This window comes from Miscanthus floridulus, chromosome 17 (genome assembly GCF_019320115.1).
Source record: "Miscanthus floridulus cultivar M001 chromosome 17, ASM1932011v1, whole genome shotgun sequence".
NCBI classification, from domain to species: Eukaryota; Viridiplantae; Streptophyta; class Magnoliopsida; order Poales; family Poaceae; genus Miscanthus; species Miscanthus floridulus.
The window spans coordinates 63,640,159-63,661,201 of NC_089596.1; the positions used below are offsets into that span (position 1 = coordinate 63,640,159).

At 41.6% G+C, this 21,043-nt stretch overlaps 4 protein-coding genes and 1 pseudogene across 9 annotated transcripts in view; 2 read left to right on the plus strand and 3 right to left on the minus strand.

Moving 5' to 3' along the window:
* LOC136516389 (ARM REPEAT PROTEIN INTERACTING WITH ABF2-like) overlaps window positions 1-2,067 on the plus strand; it is a 34,130-nt gene extending 32,063 nt beyond the window's left edge. For both annotated transcript variants that reach the window (XM_066509775.1, XM_066509776.1), the window contains exons 14-19: window positions 478-541; window positions 636-715; window positions 869-933; window positions 1,071-1,188; window positions 1,269-1,393; window positions 1,479-2,067. In XM_066509775.1, the coding sequence (XP_066365872.1) occupies window positions 478-541; window positions 636-715; window positions 869-933; window positions 1,071-1,188; window positions 1,269-1,393; window positions 1,479-1,590 (564 nt within the window). In that variant the 3' untranslated portion in view covers window positions 1,591-2,067. The remainder of the gene's footprint in view (window positions 1-477; window positions 542-635; window positions 716-868; window positions 934-1,070; window positions 1,189-1,268; window positions 1,394-1,478) is intronic.
* A 2,213-nt stretch (window positions 2,068-4,280) lies between these two features.
* LOC136518677 (cyclin-P3-1-like) lies at window positions 4,281-6,877 on the plus strand. Of its 2 annotated transcripts, none has more exons than XM_066512354.1 (3): window positions 4,281-4,719; window positions 5,347-5,771; window positions 6,459-6,877. In XM_066512354.1, the coding sequence occupies exons 2-3, from the start codon at window positions 5,362-5,364 to the stop codon at window positions 6,760-6,762; spliced, it is 714 nt and encodes a 237-aa protein (XP_066368451.1). In that variant the 5' UTR covers window positions 4,281-4,719; window positions 5,347-5,361; the 3' UTR covers window positions 6,763-6,877. The 2 variants fall into 2 exon arrangements, with proteins under 2 accessions (XP_066368451.1, XP_066368450.1); XM_066512353.1 differs by having other exon boundaries at window positions 4,281-4,479.
* Window positions 6,878-7,353: 476 nt separating this feature from the next.
* Window positions 7,354-11,689, minus strand: LOC136518675 (kinesin-like protein KIN-14J). Of its 2 annotated transcripts, XM_066512351.1 has the most exons (13): window positions 11,425-11,689; window positions 11,228-11,314; window positions 11,046-11,143; window positions 10,698-10,791; window positions 10,267-10,596; window positions 9,899-10,175; window positions 9,662-9,823; window positions 9,269-9,484; window positions 9,137-9,174; window positions 8,821-8,984; window positions 8,627-8,740; window positions 8,496-8,537; window positions 7,354-8,397 (listed from the first exon to the last, which is right to left on the minus strand). In XM_066512351.1, exons 1-13 carry the CDS (start codon window positions 11,687-11,689, stop codon window positions 7,603-7,605), a joined length of 2,682 nt encoding a protein of 893 aa, XP_066368448.1. In that variant the 3' UTR covers window positions 7,354-7,602. The 2 variants fall into 2 exon arrangements, with proteins under 2 accessions (XP_066368448.1, XP_066368449.1); XM_066512352.1 differs by lacking the exon at window positions 11,228-11,314 and having other exon boundaries at window positions 11,425-11,552.
* Window positions 11,690-13,328: 1,639 nt separating this feature from the next.
* On the minus strand, window positions 13,329-21,024 carry LOC136518676 (uncharacterized; annotated as a pseudogene).
* On the minus strand, window positions 14,397-15,417 carry LOC136518679 (classical arabinogalactan protein 9-like). 3 transcript variants are annotated; one of them, XM_066512356.1, is made up of 3 exons: window positions 14,893-15,417; window positions 14,696-14,782; window positions 14,397-14,611 (listed from the first exon to the last, which is right to left on the minus strand). In XM_066512356.1, exons 1-3 carry the CDS (start codon window positions 15,236-15,238, stop codon window positions 14,460-14,462), a joined length of 585 nt encoding a protein of 194 aa, XP_066368453.1. In that variant the 5' UTR covers window positions 15,239-15,417; the 3' UTR covers window positions 14,397-14,459. The 3 variants fall into 3 exon arrangements, with proteins under 3 accessions (XP_066368453.1, XP_066368454.1, XP_066368452.1); XM_066512357.1 differs by lacking the exon at window positions 14,696-14,782; XM_066512355.1 differs by having other exon boundaries at window positions 14,400-14,782.
* Window positions 21,025-21,043: the final 19 nt, after the last annotated feature.

Sequence of the window (21,043 nt, forward strand, 5' to 3'; positions counted from 1 at the left end):
GGAACGCGTGTGTGTTTGTGGGAAACTCTCCAGTGTCCCTACTACACCTAGAAACCCGAAGTTAGAAGCTCATCTCTGGACGCTTGCTGGAGCTTCCAAGCTACAGGGTCTTGGGCTAAGTCGGTTAGAAATCTAGGCTAGCTTAGTTTTCTTTGTTGTAACCCCCCTTACCTTGGTCCTATTAAGAGGGGTGCTTGTATGGACCATTTCTTTTCCCTATAATACAAAGATATGCAGCTCTCCTGCATGTTCGATAAAAAGAATATCATGTCGATATTTTTATACTGCTTGGCATTGTGTTAAAAATTGTGGTCAGAATTTAGCTATCATTAGCATTTTTAACAAGATTTCCAAACACTGCCTGTATTTTGCTATCCTAAATAAAGTCATTGTGACATTGTGGGATTTTTTCCATCCAATTGTTCTGGTAATGGCTGAGGCACTGGCAATTGTTACTGACTTTATATTTCATTGCAGGTTTATCTTGGTGAGCAATACGTGAATAGTTCAACACTTTCAGACGTTACTTTCTTGGTAGAAGGTTGGTACTATTTCATGACCGTGATTTCATCAGTAGGTACTTTAAATAATTCTTTTCTATCGTCTCCCAGATAATCTTAATCCTTCTTCTACAGGAAAGCGCTTTTATGCACACAGAATTGCTTTGCTTGCTTGTTCAGATGCATTTCGTGCAATGTTTGATGGCGGGTACAGGGTGAGTTTTGACTTGCCACAACATAATGTGCTTTTGCTGGTTTTAGTCTGTTGATCCCTTTCCGTAGTTGATATATTGCTGCTGTATATAGTATGTTAGTTTTGAACAAACCTTGAATCTCATGTCTAATTCAAAGGACATTTTCTTAACCAGGAAAAGGATGCAAGAGACATTGAAATTCCAAATATCAGATGGGAGGTCTTTGAACTCATGATGAGGTTAGTAAGTCATTGACCTCCCTTCTCGTTTGGCCACAGTTCTCTTTCTGTTGATGAATCTGTAACTATTTTTCCTCTTTTCTTTTTTATGCCACTGTATGCTGGATTAAAGTCTGAAACCCTCTTTGGTTTTGCAGATTTATCTATACAGGGTCAATGCAGGTTACCAGTGAAATTGCACAGGATCTTCTTAGAGCTGCTGATCAGTATCTCTTAGAAGGCCTCAAACGCCTATGTGAATATACTATTGCGAAGGTGACTAGAAAAACTACTCTCTATTCCTTGTTTAAACCGCAAATTTGATATTAATTTGAATGCCATTATTTGCCTTGTAGGATGTGAATCTAGATAACGTATCTGACATGTATGACTTGTCCGATGCCTTTCATGCCGTGTCACTAAGACATACATGCATCTTGTACATTCTGGAACATTTTAACAAGATCTGCACCAGAGCTGGGTACCTTCTCATGTTAATAACCTTTGATCTGAGACCAATACGATTTCAAGTAACTCAAATATTAACACGCAATCTTGGCATGCAGTTCTCCACAGCTGATCCAGCGTGTCATTCCAGAGCTCCGCAATTTCCTAACCAAGGCACTGAGTTCATCAAGAAGTCCAAGTTCAAGCGACAGGAACTCAGACTTGATTTGAGTCCCAATTCATTGACACCGACGCCTTCATCTGACCAAAGTTGCTGGAGATCCTGTACAGTAAAGTTTCTGGAGCTGAGCGTTCGATGGTATCTATTGTGGGTACATGGTGGCCAGGTCCTTGAAAATTAACATCAGCAATGTAACAAACTTTTCTAAAATTTAGTAGAGGATATGACCAAAGTCATGCATCGACTAGCTTACACTGGGATAGGCTGTAGTTGGATGGTCCTGGCCGTAATTCGTCGGTCTCAGCTTTGTTTCTGAGTTTAGTGTTTGTTTCCAGTTCACAGTTCAGTGTATGCCCGCATCTGTTTAAAGTATGAAGCTTGAGCAAGTTAGAAATTAGCCCCTGTAGTGATAAAGCTGTCCGTTAATCTCCTAGTGTGGAACCACCGATTGGATATACCGAGATAACTATGTAACATCATACTCCCTCCCTCCTAAATAATTATCGTTTTCGCTTCTCGAGAAATAACTTTGACTAAATGTATATAAAAAATTCTTAGTATTTATGATACAAAATTAATACAATTAGATGGATCGTTGAATCTATTTTTATAATAAATTAATTTGGAGATATAAATGTTGTAAGTATTTTTTACAAATCTAGTCAAACTTAGGGTATGGAAACCAAAAGCGACAGTTATTTAGGGACGAAAAGAGTAGATATTAGATGCATGATATTTGCTGATAAGGTTTGGTCAAAGTCTGAGGCAGAGTCACTAATCATCGCAGGAACAGAATCTAGTGAACCTTAGCTAATCCAGCAACTTTTCCTTAAAAAAAGTATTTCTGTAAGTCTTCATTTTTAGAAAGTTACAAAGCTGCACACCTAATTTTTAGGTATAATATTATACGAGACATAACTTATTAACATAACTTAGTCAATACGTTGTTTTAATATACTTTATAGATAACTTGTCATGATAATATTTTTATATAACTTTTGAAGTCTAACTTTTGTTCATAAGGCAAACTTATTCTTAACAATTTTTCAACATAACTTTTATAAATACAACTTTACTTACATAATAAATTATATGAATATCATAACTTGTACACGTAAATTATTGTTTTTCGAACTTCTTTTGAAAAATATACATATTGTTTATCTAACACAGTTTTTTATGTAATTTGTTTTGATCAAATTTCTCAAACATATAATAAAAAAAGGAAAAAGATAAAATACGGGAGAAAAATGAAAGGAGAAAAAAGAAGTGAGAAAATAAAATGCGATAGAGAAAAAAAAATAAAAGAAAAAAGTGAGAAAATCGAATGGATGTCAGTCGTGAACATGACCCATAGATAAATCGCTCTGACCGCAAGGGGAGAGAAAAGGAGAAAGATATACTCAATCCATCCTAAATTATAAGACGTTTTACATTTTCTAAATATATAGCTTTTGCTATGCACATAGATATACGCTATGTCTAGATACATATTAAAAATAATATATCTAGAAAAAACAAAACGTCTTATAATTTAGAATGGAGAAAGTACTGAGTTATAGCAAGAACGGTAGACATAGGAAGATATTTGCTAGTAATATATTATTTTTTAAAAGGCGGAAGTCAATTTATAAAAGCAAGCAAAGCGCAAAATAAAAGGCCCCGTCCCTCAGGTTTGAGCCTAGCGCAAAAGCCGATTCCAAATGCAAAATTTCTGCACAAACATTTTTTTGTCCACCTCTATGTGATCCAGACTCATAATTCATATGGGTTAGAATAACCCTCGTCTAGCAATAACTAGTGCATAGTCCGATTCCACTACATATTAAGTCACACCCTCACTCATACGAGTCAGAACAACTCGTATCTACCGATAATATGAAACCCTACTACTATATGTATTGAGTCCTATTATAACAAACATATTTGCTAGTTAAACTTAAATATGTTCTTCACTTAAATATTTATGTATCTGTATTGCAACTACAGCAACATCGTCAGGAAGCAGCGAGTTGTGGGAGGATGGCCTATATAAATGCTTTACCTTTTGCCCTTTTCTCTCTCTCAGAGTCCGGATTCCTTGCACCGACACGAATATCTTGGACGAGGTGGAAACCGACACGAATATTTTGCTGCAACGGATAAGGAAGAACCAAATGAAACGAAAGCGACTGCACCGCTTTGAAGGTCGACTGCTTCGTCACATACATGGTGACATGGATTGCCACTACTTGTCCCGGCTTCTCTAAGCACTACTTATTACCTATTGTATGTAATTATTACACGTAATAAGTAAGTTTTAATTAAGATGGCTTTGGTAGGTGGTGTTTGGTTGCCCCCACCTAAATTTTAGTTGATGTACCATCGAATGTTTCGACACATGCATGAATTATTAAATATAAACTAATTATGAAACTAATTGTATAGTTTACGACTAATTTACGAGACGAATCTTTTAAGCCTAATTAGCCTATGATTTGACAATATGGTGTTACAGTAAACATGTGCTAATGACAGATTAATTAGGCTTAAAAATTCGTCTCGTGGAGTACTGACGGATTATGTAATTTATTTTTTATTAGTATCCGAACACCTCATGCAACATTCTCCCGACACACCTCCTAAATTTTAATCACCTGATCCAAACACCACAGTAGTCTTAAGAGACAAGCTACAGACAGCCACATAATTGTTGTGTGCCATATCATTATCATGTGATAATGCCCTCTGTGCTGAACAGTGAGTGAGTGGCCCTTCTCATACCCCTCTCTCTCTCTAGAGTAGCGCTGTGCGTCTTTGCCTCAGCAGCATCCGGGAAGCGGCTGCTCCTCGCCTGCTCCTTGTGGGGGAAAGGACAGCGGCGACGGTGGCGGGGAGTTGGACCTGAAGCCCGGATGCTTTCTCCCGAGACACAGCTACACTGCTAGAGCACTCACTATGTAAGGAAATATCTCTCTCTCTCTGGTTTAGATCTCTAGCTACAGAAGGTGCTAGTTATAGCTAGCGGCGGAGGGGGCTTTCACTTGCTCCAATCGTGGCGATTTGGGTTAAGATTCTGGCATGCAGAGAGCTTCCGCTCTGTGCGGGATCTGGGGAAGGGTGTCAGTGCCCAGCCTTACCCTCGCACATGTGCAATACGACAAGACAGTGACTGGATCTTCCAGGCCCAGGCCCGGGCGGTAAGACTCTACTAGGCCCGCCCTTCATATATATATATATATATATATATATATATATATATAGCTAAAGATTTTGAAATAAAGGAGGCCAGTTGGCCAGATATTCTTCGGAATGGTAGATGATGCCAAAACAGGAGCTGGGTTTGTGTATATTTGGAACTATATTTGCCTTTACGTTTCTTGTTTCATGTGAGGGAATGAAAGCCCATTGTTTGGCTCAGGGCGGTAGAGAACCATGCGCACAATGCTTTCATGTTACATGTTACTTGGCAGTGCTGAGACCAACCTCATGAAGTTATTATTTGTCTGTATGAGGCACACATGCATTCATAGAGAACAACTAGACTTCACAATGGCGTTACAAGTAAATTGGACATAAAGAGAACAAAATTGCAGCAACCCATGTTCCTGCTCACAGCAACATATTTGTAACCATGTTGTCGCAAAACACATGGATTTGACATTTGACCCTGCATCTTATGGGAAGCTTTTGTGTGTGCTTGGATATCGAAGTCTCTTTCCAAATTTAGTTGTTGTAATGTATGCATCAGTATCTAAGGTTTTTACCTATATTGCCCCTTCCATCAACAGAACATTTGTTGAATACGAATTGCTTTGTCTTTACAGCACTAATGTTTGCCTATGACAATGGAGTCACCTACAACTGCCGCTGGTGATGAACTGGAGAGCTACTTGTCCTTGGGTTTGACAGTATCCCACTCACAGAAAGATGATGCTGAATTTCCAAAGGTTCTGCTGCTTCTCTCAGCGTATCTTGACAAGAAGGTTCAGCAGAATGAAGAGTTACTAGATTCCAGTAAAATAAAGGAGTCAACCACTATCTTTCATGGTCAGAGGGTGCCTGAACTTAGTATAAAGCTCTATGCAGAACGCATTTTCAAGTATGCAAAGTGCAGCCCATCTTGCTTTGTGTTGGGACTTATCTACATGGAGAGATATCTACGGCAACCAAACATTTACATGACGTCATTTAGTGTCCATCGCTTACTTATTGCAAGTGTTGTTGTTGCTGCCAAATTCATTGATGATGCGTAAGGACCCACCATAACAGCTTTACATTTACATTTTCACATATGTACTTTGTATGAAAGTATGATCTTACATACTGTTAGCCATAGACTGATATCAGGTCTTCAGTAATGATACTGACCATAGATGCAAACTCAAACCTTAGCTGGCTCAATAAACTAGCATCACTAGGAAATTTCCAAATATGATCTTTTACCATCCGGAACAACTTTACATGGTTTGTGGTCAGCTATCTTCTTTGGTATGGAAGCAATTTTCTTTATATTATACAAGAATTAAGAAGCCTCTTTATCTCTAAATGCTAGACTTGTTTTCTCAGTTATTTGTCAAAAAAAAATTTATTTGGGGGGGGGGGGGGGGGGTCATGTTTGTCGTAGTACCTTTTTTTGTTAAAGCACTACTTAATTGGACTGCATCAGTCAATTAGTAGTACCTTTTTTTTTGTTAAACCACTAGTTGTAACAGGTGATAGCTTATGCTGGAATTTAAGGATAGTAATGAGGGCCAGGTGTTGGTGGCCAATATGCCCCAGATTAGTAAGTGAATTCCACCCTGACTGTGGAAAATAAACTTATAACCACACTTCAAGTAAAAGAAAGCTGATATTGATCAAGGTTTTGTTCATTCCATAACGAAGATAAACTGAAGAAAGTTTTCCAGTAACTTTTTTTGATACATTTTATTTGCAGGTTTTTCAACAATGCATACTACGGGAGAGTTGGAGGAATTACCACAAGAGAGATGAATATGCTTGAGCTGGATTTGTTGTTCAGTCTGGACTTCAGGCTCAAAGTGGATATAGAGACTTTCGGAAGCTACTGCTTGCAGTTGGAGAAGGAAGCACTGGTTCTTGTTTTGGAGAGACCAATTCAGGTCCAAGCAGCCAACGTGACTAAACACTTGATTTGTAACAGCAGTGCCGATGAGACTTGCAAACACGAGCTCGTGCGGGAAAGGTACAGCAGTCAGGCTGTCCATGGTTGTAGCTGGTAAATCTGATATTTGCAGATAGTTTTGAAAAAGTGCGTGGGTCCAAGTACTACTGATAATTCTTTTATTTGACATGTAAGTTGTTCAATTGTTCTGGTTAGTAGGGCTGTTCTGGTTAGGCCCTGTTTAGTTCCCTCCCAAAATGCCAAATTTTTCAAGATTTCTCGTCACATCGAATCTTTGGACGCATGCATGAAGCATTAAATATAAATAAAAAATAAAACTAATTATACAGTTTAGACGAAATCTACAAGACGAATCTTTTAAGCCTAATTAAACTATGATTGGACACTAATTGTCAAATAACAACGAAAACGTTACAGTATCATTTTGCCAAAAATTTCGGCAACCAAACTTGCCCTTAGTAGCGCTGTTCAATTGTTCTGCAGTTTGAAAACACAACTGGGGTCTGGCCACGTTCGGTTCAGTGCTTGCTGTTTATGTTAATTGGAAGTCATCAGGAATGTGATCGATCACTAAGAAACATTATGATGGCGGCAGAATATGGGCGTTCCATGAACATGATTTAAAACTGCACAAGAGTTGTAAAGCAAGCGATTCATAGTAACGAGCAAATACAATCAACGACTTCCATGAGCGATGGTAACATAGCTTTCTTAGTAACGAACAAATACAATCAACGACATCCATGAACAATTTTAACATAGCTTTCTTATCAACCAGTAAGAACTAAGCAGAATCCATTTAAATTTAAAGATGCTGAAAAGAACATCTTCTGTCCTAACACGGTTTCACTAAGAACACGCTTAAGGCACCATCATTCTCACCACACTGCAACTCCGTTTGAACGTCCAAACATTTGCTGTACCTTCGCTTCCAGACTTAGATGACAGATTGTCTTCTCTTGGCGTTGAGCACCCGCCGCGCTTTGCCGGCTATCCCCACAGCCATATTCTCACGCAGAGCTGGGTCGAAGATGCCCAAACCAGAAGTTGCCCGAACACGTGGAGGCGGCGTTGCCCGAACACGTGGAGGCGTAACTCTTTTCTGGATGCTGAAGCACAGCTTCGCTGCGTTTGCAGGACCTCCAGCCGGTGCCATTCCCAGCTTCTGCTGCGGTGTGACCTTGTTCCACATGCCCACATTTGGAGGAGGGCTTGTGAACTTGCTGCTGCTTCCCAAATCAAATTTCCTGTACTTTGCTCCATCTGGGGTAGCATAAACAGGTCCACCATGTCCTGCTAGGAGTGTTGCTGGAACCAAATTCACACCAAATGTTGCAACTGATCCTCTTGGCAGTTGAGATCCTCCTCTCTTCTCGTTTAGCACACAAAAATGCTCCCTCACAGAAGGTAGTATTGCCATCGAAGATCGCCTCTTGGGCTGGATGGGGACATGTCGCATCACCGGGGTAAGTGAAACGCGCCTCGCTCTGCCAAGAGCCTTATTAGGATCATCCACGGGGTTTGGTTTATTCATCGCGACAGGAATGTTCTCTTTGTTGTTAATTGTGGGGGCTTTGAGCCTCCATCTAGAAGGGCCTGAAGGTGGTACGTAGCTGTTATTCCTTCCCTGAGATTGTCTCTGTCTCGGTGGAACAAGTGGCGGCCTCGAGGATCTAGCAGAATCCCTAGAAGCCCTCTTCTCATTACCTAATTCATTTTCCAGCTCTCTAATCTGTACAGGAGTACATTTCATGAGCACAGGTTAGAATACACATAGGGGACACCAGACCAGTCTTTAGGAACTAGAAATAACTGACTCCTACTACTTACCCGTTGCTGATAATTTCTGCATGCTTGTTCAGCATCCTTCACCTGTTGCAAAACATTTTTTGTGTTAACATTTGATTCCATGACAGTAGGTATCCAGTAGGATCCAACCAAATCAATACAATGAGACTCACCTTTTCATTTAGTGTTCTGAAGACATTCTCACGAGAAGCATGCTTGAGCTGCATCAGCTGCAAGCGTTGATTCAGCTGTGCATTTTCCTTTTCCTCATGCCGAAGTTTTTCAGTCTGAAATAGATTTTATATAGTTAATATAACCAAACTATATTGTGTCATAACTACTCAGTGTGATTGGAGAGTCAAATTACCATCTGCTTGAACTTCAAAGTTTCCGCTGGATCAACTTGCTTACGAGCAGGGCCGTGTTCTACTGACCGGACTCTACTCGCAAAATTGAGTGAACTGAGAGTTTCTCCTGAATCCATAGAGCTTGGACTTATCTGCACGAACATTAGCGTCTTGCAATCTCCGCCTGTAAAAATGTTGAATAAGCAAGTTCATCACCTTGTCATTTTTTTGGTACATTCTAGTACACTAATGAAATCAAATAGGATATGAAACTTCATCAGTTTGCTAAAAAGAACAGTGCAATTGCCACGTGAGTAGTACAAGGAGAAAGCTTACCTAAAGAGCTTTGGAGCAAATGAGTCAACTTGGAATTCCTAGTTGACAGCAAAAAGGAAATGGAGGTGGTAAGACCAAGATAATTTAAGCAGCTAAGCAAAGTAGATACCTTAGTATGTGAATAGGACTAACCTGTATGGAATATGGGAATTTTTTGAGGCAAGAGCAGATATAACATCACCCAAGGCAGATAGTGATTTGTTGATGAACTGTGATTCTTTCAGCCTATCTCCTTCTACCCCAGTTTTAGCTATTCTCTCACTTCCAGCAAGATCAACCAGCCACATGTGGCTTCTGCTCCTCTGATAAGTCACCAAATTATCGCTCCTAACAGTGACCCTAACCAAACTGCAAATAGATTGCAAGAGGCAAAATGTTTTATCTCAGTGCTATAGTAATGATAATTGACAAAATCTGAATCTAAACGATAGTGATCAATCTTACAAAATGGAAGTATATCATAGATTATGATCTTAATTAATTAGAATGAATACATAACACAAGGTGAAACACCAAAACCCTCACCTGTGAGAGCGGCTGCTGAGTTCATTAGCATTGGTTGAGCCAACAGATCTATTTTGAGCACCAAACTTCAGTTTCTCCCAAACACCATCTATATTATAAACTGGAGCCTCAACTAAACCATGAACTTCTTGTGTTCCATCAGCATTTTGCTTAATATCCAACCTTGAATTGCAACAAGATAACATGTTTAAGCAATGGATCTTTTCTCGCCAAAAAAGAGAACGGAAGGAATTGTACCTTTTTGATTGATCATTGCTCTCATCAAGAAGATCTCTGATCTTTTCGTTGTAAACTTCCAAGATGCTTACAGAAAATGTGTATGTAACAGATGCACTTCTTTTCTCTGACATTCTGAACAGTTCTTCCAAAGCCCTATAATTTACACCCCTATTTTCTGGAATCCCTTCCATTGTGAAAGTTTTCCCGGTTCCTGTTTGCCCATATGCAAAGATGCATACGTTGAAACCATCCATCGCTGATCTAACAACGGGCACTGTTTCTGAAAACACGGCCTCTGCACAAAAAGGTTGGAATACGACTACTTAAACATGTATACTAATAGCATACTTGACAAGTCAGCTAGGTCCAGTTTCAGTCAATTATACCTTGGTCATCCTCTGGGCCAAAAACATGGTCGAACTTAAAGGGCTTCCTTTCTTTTTCATTAGGGACAAACTGCAGCTCGGTCTCCTGTGCTGGGTCAATCTCAACCACAGATGAACACCCACGGGTGACCTCATCGGAGCTCAGAGGTCTGCATCTGCAGAACACCCTAATGTTACCTCTTAGCTCAATAAGCTCATTGTACAGACGCCGCCTCTCTGCACACTCGTCTGTGTACTTCTTCTTCAGACCATTATATCTGGGCTCACACTCCTCAGAGCACTTGACAACCTGCTTCTTGTATCTCTCCATGAGGTTGTTATACTTCTCCCCTACACACAAATAAAGACCAAACACCACAAATAATTATAGCCACAGGAATCAAAATACTTCAAATACTTGAGCAAAGCATGTGTATGATAGTTGTGTGTACCTAGGAAGCGGAGGGCAGCTGGGCGGTCAGGAGTACTGATCTCCTTCAGCTGCGGTGACAATATAATAGAGTCCTCTCCATGATCCCCAAACTCCTGAAGAAAAGACACAATGCAATCAGAAGCGAACAGCCCTATCATCTTTACTCTTGAAACAAAGTTCAACCATCATTGCGAATGGAGAAAGAAGAAATCAACATTTTGCTGCTCGGTTTCATGTGCCTTTAAGATTTTTCTAATTCAATTTCTCTGGTTGGTCAGATATTTGTACATCTACGATAAGCACGAGCAGGAATCTAGAGAATTCCAAATCGCCACGGCCACGAATTGGCATCCAGAGGAGCTCTCACCTCCATGAAGCTGCGGAGAGCCTCCCCTGCTCCTGCCATCGCCTCCTTCTTTGCCTCCTCCTCCTGCTCGACATCGCTGCCCACCGTGGCGTCCTCAACTGCGAACAATTTCCCCACCGTGAGAGGGACGCAGCAAACCCTACTGGCCATCTGCTGCTTGCGTCTAGACGAAGAGACCGAACCTGTATCCTGCTGAGGCAACAGCGGCGGCGCGGGATTCAGGTCTCCCCCGGGATCCGCGCACTCCACCGCTCCCCGCTCATCGTCATCTGGCAAGCAAACACCAGGCCGTGTGAGGCGAAGACGCACGCCATGCCAACCGGGTACACCCCAATAATAAAGGAACCCTACTCCTCGCCTGAGAACTGAGAAACAGTACCTCGCGTTTGCCGCGGCGGGGACGCGGCCGGCGCTGGTGAGGACGGCGGGGACGTGGCCGGCGCTGGTGAGGGCGGCGGGGAGGAGGAGGACGCCCCCGCGGCGACCGGATCCGATTCCATCGCTGCGATCCGGTGGTCGGAGGGCGGCGGCGAGGAGGATGCCCCCGCGGCGGCCGGATCCGACTCCATCGCTGCGATCTGGTGGTCGGAGGGCGGCGGCGGCGAGGAAGACGCCCCCGCCGCGGCGACCGGATCCGGCTCCATCGCTGCGACCTGGTGGTCGGGGATTCGCTCGCCGGATCTCGTTGAGCTGGGGGATCGGGGAGGCTTGCGAGGATGAGACATGAGGGACGTGGGGTGGGGTTTGGGGAAGGAGCGCAGGATTCGAGTTTTGAACTGGACCGATCCGTTGGGGTTGGGGTTTGGCTGTATAGAGAGGAAATGACCGTTGGAGAGGCCGCGCCTTTGCGTTCGTCTGCGGTGGGGGCGCCGTTGCGGGGGAGCCGTAGCAGATCCAGCGACGCGTTATAACACATGATTTTTTTTTCACCATAGAATTAAGATCCAGTAGCCTCCACCCTCTTTCTACCTTCAGTCTTTAGCCTTCTTCTATCTCCAGACAATCACAAATTACAATATTACAGATCCACGTATCACAAAAAAAAAACTTTTTTTCTATGGAATGACAAATCACAGCAGAGGAGGAGGAGGAGGAGAGGCTACTGGAGCCGGATCCGCTACAGACCGAGCTGCACGTTGCGCGGCGTCAGAGAACGTGTGCGTGTGTGCGTCAGAGAACACGTAGCTTCGCTTGGACATAGCGACGGCGCGGGCGAGATCACAGGACGCGTGCGTGCGTTTGGCGGCGTCAGCAGAACGGAGGGTAGAAGAGATAAAAAAATCCATGTGTTTTTTTCCGCTAAAACACATGTGTGTTGTATAGCATTTCTGTTTTTTTTCTGTTTAATAATGTAACCCATTTGTCAGTCGGCCATATTGGATACGCTTAAATTTAGATTTTGAGCAGAATTAAGTAAGAATCCTGCTCAATCTGCTGGATAATTTTTGTATTCTCTGGACCGTAGAATTTTGCTGTTTAATACAGTTTATTTTAAGGGACTGTTTGGTTGTGTCCCGAGAATAACGAGAAACGACGTCAAACCAAATGGGAGAGAAATGTTTCACGTTCTTTACCTTGGCTCCCGGATTGGCTGTAGGGTAGCTTCGCAGCGATTCTGCTCCTTGACTCCCGATTGGCTGCAGGGTAGCTTCGCAGCGATTCTGATTTTTTTTTTTTTTTTTTTTGCCTCCCGTACGTGCTATCAATTTTATTTTTTAGTTATGAAAATTCTTTTCTAATGTAACAATAAAATAGGTTGTATTTAAGTTGTTCTTTGTCTAAAAAATAGATTTTTTGGAACGCATTTCTATTTATACAAATTTTTTTAAAGAATATTTTTCTATGAATCAGAATCCATCCAACTAGTCTAACGATTTCATAAAATAATTTTGTTTTGTCTCCTAAAACGTTTCTTGAAAAAATCCAGATTTTTTAGACTTGGTACATAACTTTTATTATGCACCTAGATGTATGCTATGTCTATATGCGTAGCAAAAGTTATGAATCTAAAACCCCAAAATAACGTATAATTTGGAATGGAGAGAGTAGCTATTAGTTGGGTTTTTTTTTTTCTAGCTAGTAACACATCTATTGGCTGGTTTTTTCGGCTAACACATCTGATAGCTAATTATATGGATCCGAACATGATCTAAGAACTTGGGATAAGAAACTAGTAGTACTCCTATACATACTAATTTCCTTTTTACACGGAATAGCGATACATTGACTGGAGCTCCCAGTCGATCATAGGAGTTTCTTATGCCAAGGAAAGACGGAGTAAAATTCTGGCAGAAAGAAATATTACGGGAATCCAGAATCAGTGTTGACTTGGTCCGGCTTCTCTGTCAGAAAATGAAATGAAAATTACCAGCGGTGCCACAAACAAAGTAGTTTGTCCACATAAACATATTCCATTTTGTAAACTACAATACATCAATGCGTCATGCCATTCCACCAGCCGGGCGCAACTGGCCAAGGAGAACTGGAAGACCAGCAAAAATCTACTGAACTGCCTTGGCTGAAACTGGCATCCCCTTTGTGCCCCACGATCAGATTACATCCAATCAACATAATCGGAGGATGATTTTGCTCCTCTTTTGGGCTTCCTGTACCTGTCATTCTCAAACTTCGCTTTCGAAAGGAGGGAATCCAGAACTGCTGCTTCAGCGAGATCGTAAGGCGCCATCAACACACTGGGCATAATATCCACATGGGTGAGGGATATATATATATAGAGAGAGAGAGAGAGAAAAGATCAGGATATCTGACCTAAACCAGGAAGCAGTAATATGTGGATAATACAGTCCCTATTTTTCTTGCTACTACTGCCTCTGTTTCAAATGATAGTTCATTTTAGCTTTGTGCTAAATCAAACTTCTCTAATTTTGACTAAGTTTATAGAAAAATACATCAACATCTACAAGATCAAATTAGTTTTATTAAATTCTCCATGAAATGTCTTAATAGTGCATTTATTTGAAGGTGTACATACTAATATAGTTTTCTAAAAAATTGATCAAACTTAGAGAAGTTTGACTTACGACACTATAATAATATAATTTGGAACAGGGAGTAATATAATTGTATCATGTATAGCTCTTGTATTTTTTTACTTATTGCTTCTACCCAATCAGGATATAGGTCCTGAACTCCCTCAACCTCAGTTTCGATTATAAATCCTGTCTACTCATCCTGTTCAATTAACAAGTTCCTAAAGTAATGGACAGCTCTAATATGAATTATTTTATGCCACCATGAGGAAGATATTAAATAAAGTGTAAAAAGATCATTGCGAATGGAGAAAGAAGAAATCAACATTTTGCTGCTCGGTTTCATGTGCCTTTAAGATTTTTCTAATTCAATTTCTCTGGTTGGTCAGATATTTGTACATCTACGATAAGCACGAGCAGGAATCTAGAGAATTCCAAATCGCCACGGCCACGAATTGGCATCCAGAGGAGCTCTCACCTCCATGAAGCTGCGGAGAGCCTCCCCTGCTCCTGCCATCGCCTCCTTCTTTGCCTCCTCCTCCTGCTCGACATCGCTGCCCACCGTGGCGTCCTCAACTGCGAACAATTTCCCCACCGTGAGAGGGACGCAGCAAACCCTACTGGCCATCTGCTGCTTGCGTCTAGACGAAGAGACCGAACCTGTATCCTGCTGAGGCAACAGCGGCGGCGCGGGATTCAGGTCTCCCCCGGGATCCGCGCACTCCACCGCTCCCCGCTCATCGTCATCTGGCAAGCAAACACCAGGCCGTGTGAGGCGAAGACGCACGCCATGCCAACCGGGTACACCCCAATAATAAAGGAACCCTACTCCTCGCCTGAGAACTGAGAAACAGTACCTCGCGTTTGCCGCGGCGGGGACGCGGCCGGCGCTGGTGAGGACGGCGGGGACGTGGCCGGCGCTGGTGAGGGCGGCGGGGAGGAGGAGGACGCCCCCGCGGCGACCGGATCCGATTCCATCGCTGCGATCCGGTGGTCGGAGGGCGGCGGCGAGGAGGATGCCCCCGCGGCGGCCGGATCCGACTCCATCGCTGCGATCTGGTGGTCGGAGGGCGGCGGCGGCGAGGAAGACGCCCCCGCCGCGGCGACCGGATCCGGCTCCATCGCTGCGACCTGGTGGTCGGGGATTCGCTCGCCGGATCTCGTTGAGCTGGGGGATCGGGGAGGCTTGCGAGGATGAGACATGAGGGACGTGGGGTGGGGTTTGGGGAAGGAGCGCAGGATTCGAGTTTTGAACTGGACCGATCCGTTGGGGTTGGGGTTTGGCTGTATAGAGAGGAAATGACCGTTGGAGAGGCCGCGCCTTTGCGTTCGTCTGCGGTGGGGGCGCCGTTGCGGGGGAGCCGTAGCAGATCCAGCGACGCGTTATAACACATGATTTTTTTTTCACCATAGAATTAAGATCCAGTAGCCTCCACCCTCTTTCTACCTTCAGTCTTTAGCCTTCTTCTATCTCCAGACAATCACAAATTACAATATTACAGATCCACGTATCACAAAAAAAAAACTTTTTTCTATGGAATGACAAATCACAGCAGAGGAGGAGGAGGAGGAGAGGCTACTGGAGCCGGATCCGCTACAGACCGAGCTGCACGTTGCGCGGCGTCAGAGAACGTGTGCGTGTGTGCGTCAGAGAACACGTAGCTTCGCTTGGACATAGCGACGGCGCGGGCGAGATCACAGGACGCGTGCGTGCGTTTGGCGGCGTCAGCAGAACGGAGGGTAGAAGAGATAAAAAAATCCATGTGTTTTTTTCCGCTAAAACACATGTGTGTTGTATAGCATTTCTGTTTTTTTTCTGTTTAATAATGTAACCCATTTGTCAGTCGGCCATATTGGATACGCTTAAATTTAGATTTTGAGCAGAATTAAGTAAGAATCCTGCTCAATCTGCTGGATAATTTTTGTATTCTCTGGACCGTAGAATTTTGCTGTTTAATACAGTTTATTTTAAGGGACTGTTTGGTTGTGTCCCGAGAATAACGAGAAACGACGTCAAACCAAATGGGAGAGAAATGTTTCACGTTCTTTACCTTGGCTCCCGGATTGGCTGTAGGGTAGCTTCGCAGCGATTCTGCTCCTTGACTCCCGATTGGCTGCAGGGTAGCTTCGCAGCGATTCTGATTTTTTTTTTTTTTTTTTTGCCTCCCGTACGTGCTATCAATTTTATTTTTTAGTTATGAAAATTCTTTTCTAATGTAACAATAAAATAGGTTGTATTTAAGTTGTTCTTTGTCTAAAAAATAGATTTTTTGGAACGCATTTCTATTTATACAAATTTTTTTAAAGAATATTTTTCTATGAATCAGAATCCATCCAACTAGTCTAACGATTTCATAAAATAATTTTGTTTTGTCTCCTAAAACGTTTCTTGAAAAAATCCAGATTTTTTAGACTTGGTACATAACTTTTATTATGCACCTAGATGTATGCTATGTCTATATGCGTAGCAAAAGTTATGAATCTAAAACCCCAAAATAACGTATAATTTGGAATGGAGAGAGTAGCTATTAGTTGGGTTTTTTTTTTTCTAGCTAGTAACACATCTATTGGCTGGTTTTTTCGGCTAACACATCTGATAGCTAATTATATGGATCCGAACATGATCTAAGAACTTGGGATAAGAAACTAGTAGTACTCCTATACATACTAATTTCCTTTTTACACGGAATAGCGATACATTGACTGGAGCTCCCAGTCGATCATAGGAGTTTCTTATGCCAAGGAAAGACGGAGTAAAATTCTGGCAGAAAGAAATATTACGGGAATCCAGAATCTAGAGGTTTATAGCGTTGACTTGATCCGGCTTCTCTGTCAGAAAATGAAAAGAAAATTACCAGCAGTGCCACAAACAAAGCAGTTTGTCCGCATAAACATATTACATTTTGTAAACTACAATTACATCTATGCGTCATGCCATTCCACCGGCCGGGGGCAACTGACCAAGGAGAACAGAAAAACCAGCAAAAGTCTACTGAACTGCCTTGGCTGAAACTGGCATCCCCTTTGTGCCTCAGGATCAGATCACATCCAATCAACATAATCGGAGGATGATTTTGCTCCTCTTTTGGGCTTCCTGTACTCAAACTTTGCTTTCGAAAGGAGGGAATCCAGAACTGCTGCTTCAGCGAGATCGTAAGGCGCCATCAACACACTGGGCATAATATCCACATAGGTGAGGGATATAAATATATATATATATATATATATATATATATATATATATATAGAGAGAGAGAGAGAGAGAGAGAGAGAGAAGATCAGGATATCTGACGCTAAACCAGGAAGCAGTAATATGTGGATAATACAGTCCCTATTTTCTTCCTACTACTGCCTCCGTTTGAAATGATAGTTCATTTTAGCTTTGTGCTAAATCAAACTTCTCTAATTTTGACTAAGTTTATAGAAAAATACATCAACATCTACAAGATCAAATTAGTTTTATTAAATTCTCCATGAAATGTCTTAATAGTGAATTTATTTGAAGGTGTACATATTAATACAGTTTTCTAATATAATTTGGAACAGGGAGTAATATGATTGTATCATGTATAGCTCTTATACTTTTTTACTTATTGCTTGTACCCAATCAGGATATAGGTCCTGAACTCCCTCAACCTCAGTTTCGATTATAAATCCTGTCTACTCATCCTGTTCAATTAACAAGTTCCTAAACTAATGGACAGCTCTAATTTGAATTATTTTATGCCACCATGAGGAAGATATTAAATAAAGTGTAAAAAGTTTTGAATGTGACCTCTTTCACTGGTTCTAATTTAGTGTAGCATGGCTTTTTTTTTAAAGCTGAAACATGAATTGTATGATCGATTAATAGGGTGTTTAGTTTGAGGAATGAAGTATCCATCATCTCCTCACTCCTTACTTTTTTGTTTGGTTTACAGAATGAAATGAGTTGATCCATTCACCACCTTATTCCTCACAATATGATGCACCACCTCATCTAGAATGAGGTGGTTCCTTACCATAAATCAGCTCTTTACCATCATGCTAACTGACAAAAAAGTAGCTCATGACAGAGGATATGTACCTAGCAAGAACATCCTCCAAAATAGTGCGTTGGCAAGGCGTCACATAGTATATGCACTTTCTTGGACACTGCCCAACAGCGAGCTGAACAAGGTCATCTTCTCCATTACCTGCAAATAAAAGGGTTGAACTTTTTCTTAGAAAAGGTAAAGGTGTGGTCATACTTATAAACTGCTTAATGGAACTACTATGTGGGCCAATTAAGCCCAAGTGGTTGTGGTGGACCTACCTTGAGATATTGCACGAGCTGTACCAATATCATCTGAAAATGAAAACACATGAGGTGCCCTTTTAACACAAGAATATGGGCATCCTGCAGTAGACATCAACAATTGTAATTTGTCAGATAAAGTTGACAAAATATGTCCACACGATTTGTATTGAACAACTACACGAAAGGCCTATGTCCCCAATGTATAGGCTATAAAGTCTGTAAAAACTAGGAAAGTGAACAAACTCGGTTGCATCAACGGAAGGAACACAATCCTATGTGTAATGTGTTCTGCTTCTAAATAAGGACTACAGCATTGTTCAATAAAAATAGGTACATTGTGTGCCAGGAATTAAATTAGCACAACATGGTGATTAATCTCTTATAGTTAGGGAGATTAGAAAAGTGATAAACTTATGTGAAACTTTAGTTTTCTGGTGCCAATTCTGACACTAACACCTAATTCGAAGTTGGCAGCAAACCTTATTCTTATAACAATACTATGGTCAACAACAAGGCCGATTCACAAAACCCTCATCCTTAACACTGAAGCAATACAAGCACAAGTACCAGTGCCAATGCATAGAAGTTCATTGACAAATATGTCACGGGCTTCACACTCAGGTTCATCAAATGGGTCAACATTATTCCTGCACAATATTGTAACATAAGCACATGACTAGGATTTTCTTGAGGCTACTGAAACAAAGATCCCTATTGTCTTATTTTTCGATGCTTAAAAAAAGCATTCACAAATGCAGAAATTACAGTGTCATAATGAAATTGAAAAGTGGATAAAGAACATAAAATCCTCAGTAGATTTGGATTTTGGAATATGAATTGAGAGATGAGTTGGTAACTAAGCCCACTGATTAATTCCAGATTTTCCCTTTAAAAATATAACTGCCGGTTTGTTGAGTGGATCAAACCAAAATATGTTTTCAGCACAAGCAACAAATGTACTTAACATGATGTGTACTAGGTTTTACCTCATCCTCTTCTTATAAAGGAAGTGTCAATGGCAACTTATATGGTGCAAATCATGATTACATCATGGACCTTTCACTGCATACTATCTGCAATACCTATGAATCAAGTAGTTCTTATTCTTTTTCTCATATATTCTCCTCAGGCGACCCCATTGCTAGTGCAGAATTATCCTACTATCTGACCAACTATGTTTTGAACCACAAATGTTTCAGAATTTGAGTGTACTGTATAGTTATTCTAAAATTTACCAGGAATAATTACAGCTCTTCAATTACTATGATCAAAACATATTCAATATTGCCATGATAACTGGCAATTACAACCTAATCTATCACTGAAAATGCCATAAGAAAGGAGCAGAGGTCCCATTATTATTATAGTTAGCTACAAAAACAAGTGTATATAAAAGGTTCATCGCATGATATGTCTAGAATACAAGCTGATGGATGTATTATCTACCTTTCAACCATCATTTCTTGGTTGCCAGATAACATCTGTGTGCGAAACAAAACAGTGTGACTATAGTGATATGTAACTAGAAGGTGAAAAAAAAAAGGAAACACTCCCTCCAGTAAAAATCAACCAACCATTTAGGTTACACTACATGGAGTCAGATTTCTAAACATAGCCACAGATATTTCTATCGAACCTTTTTTTATCATATTTCTATCGAACTTTAGATTGTGCATAATCTTGTTTGTGGCTTTATCTCAAAAGTTCCTTCACAATTCTGAATCATTTAAAGCCACACTTGCACTGTGAATTGTAATTGTCTGATGATGTTTGATCAGTGGTTATTATGATAGCATCCATAAGCACTTGTACAAAACACAAGTATAGTACACAGAGTTACCTGATAGGCCTCGATCACTCGCCTCATTATTAAATCTGCGTTTTCTGGGTCCTTGCAAACATCAGGATGGAATTCCTTCACCTGTACAGAGCTCCCAATGTTATGTCGTGGCAGTATTGTTAGACCACAAAATAGAACGACAGCTTTGGCTCAGCAAACGCTCACCTTACACCGCACAGTTTATAACACAACAAAATGTTACTTATTCTTATGGAAATGTTTCTTCTAAACAAAAATATATATAATAAGGACAAGAGGTCATAATGCAAGTAAGTTGGAGAATCTGTGAGTTCCTTCTATACCGTGGCACTCGGTGCCTTTTTCCCTAATCACAAAGTAACCAACACTCAAAAATGGTGGGTTCATTCCAAAAACCACGATTATAGGAGACCATGGAGGTACGCCAAGTTCTTTAGATACACTAGCAAGTAGCAATCGACTATTGTAATTTCTAGGATGCCTCAAGAGCTAAAATTGTGCAGCAGCAAATATCTCCCCATAAACAAGTGAGCGTTACACTACCCGGGAGCGAAAGGCGGCCTTGAGTTGGGCGGCGGAGTAGAAGGCAGGTGGTGGCGTCGAGGCCGAGGATCTGGAACGTTGTGGCGCGCGGATCCAGTATCTTTCCCGCCTCTCCTTCAAGGCCCCCACCGAGCGCCGAGACCCGCGGACGGCGGAGGGACGTGCTGCGCCGCGTAGACGGCGGCGGTGGCAGTGCCCTCGAGCCGCCGAACGGGGCCGCGTGGCCGCGCGAGGGGAAAAGACGATGCGACGGCGGACATCATTGCATTGCTGTAGTTTCTGATAGGCTTCCGCAGTTTCGCCGCTCGCGTGGCTGTGTGCTTGTGTAGGCTGTGTGGCGATCGTCGACCGTGGCTGCCGTGCCCCG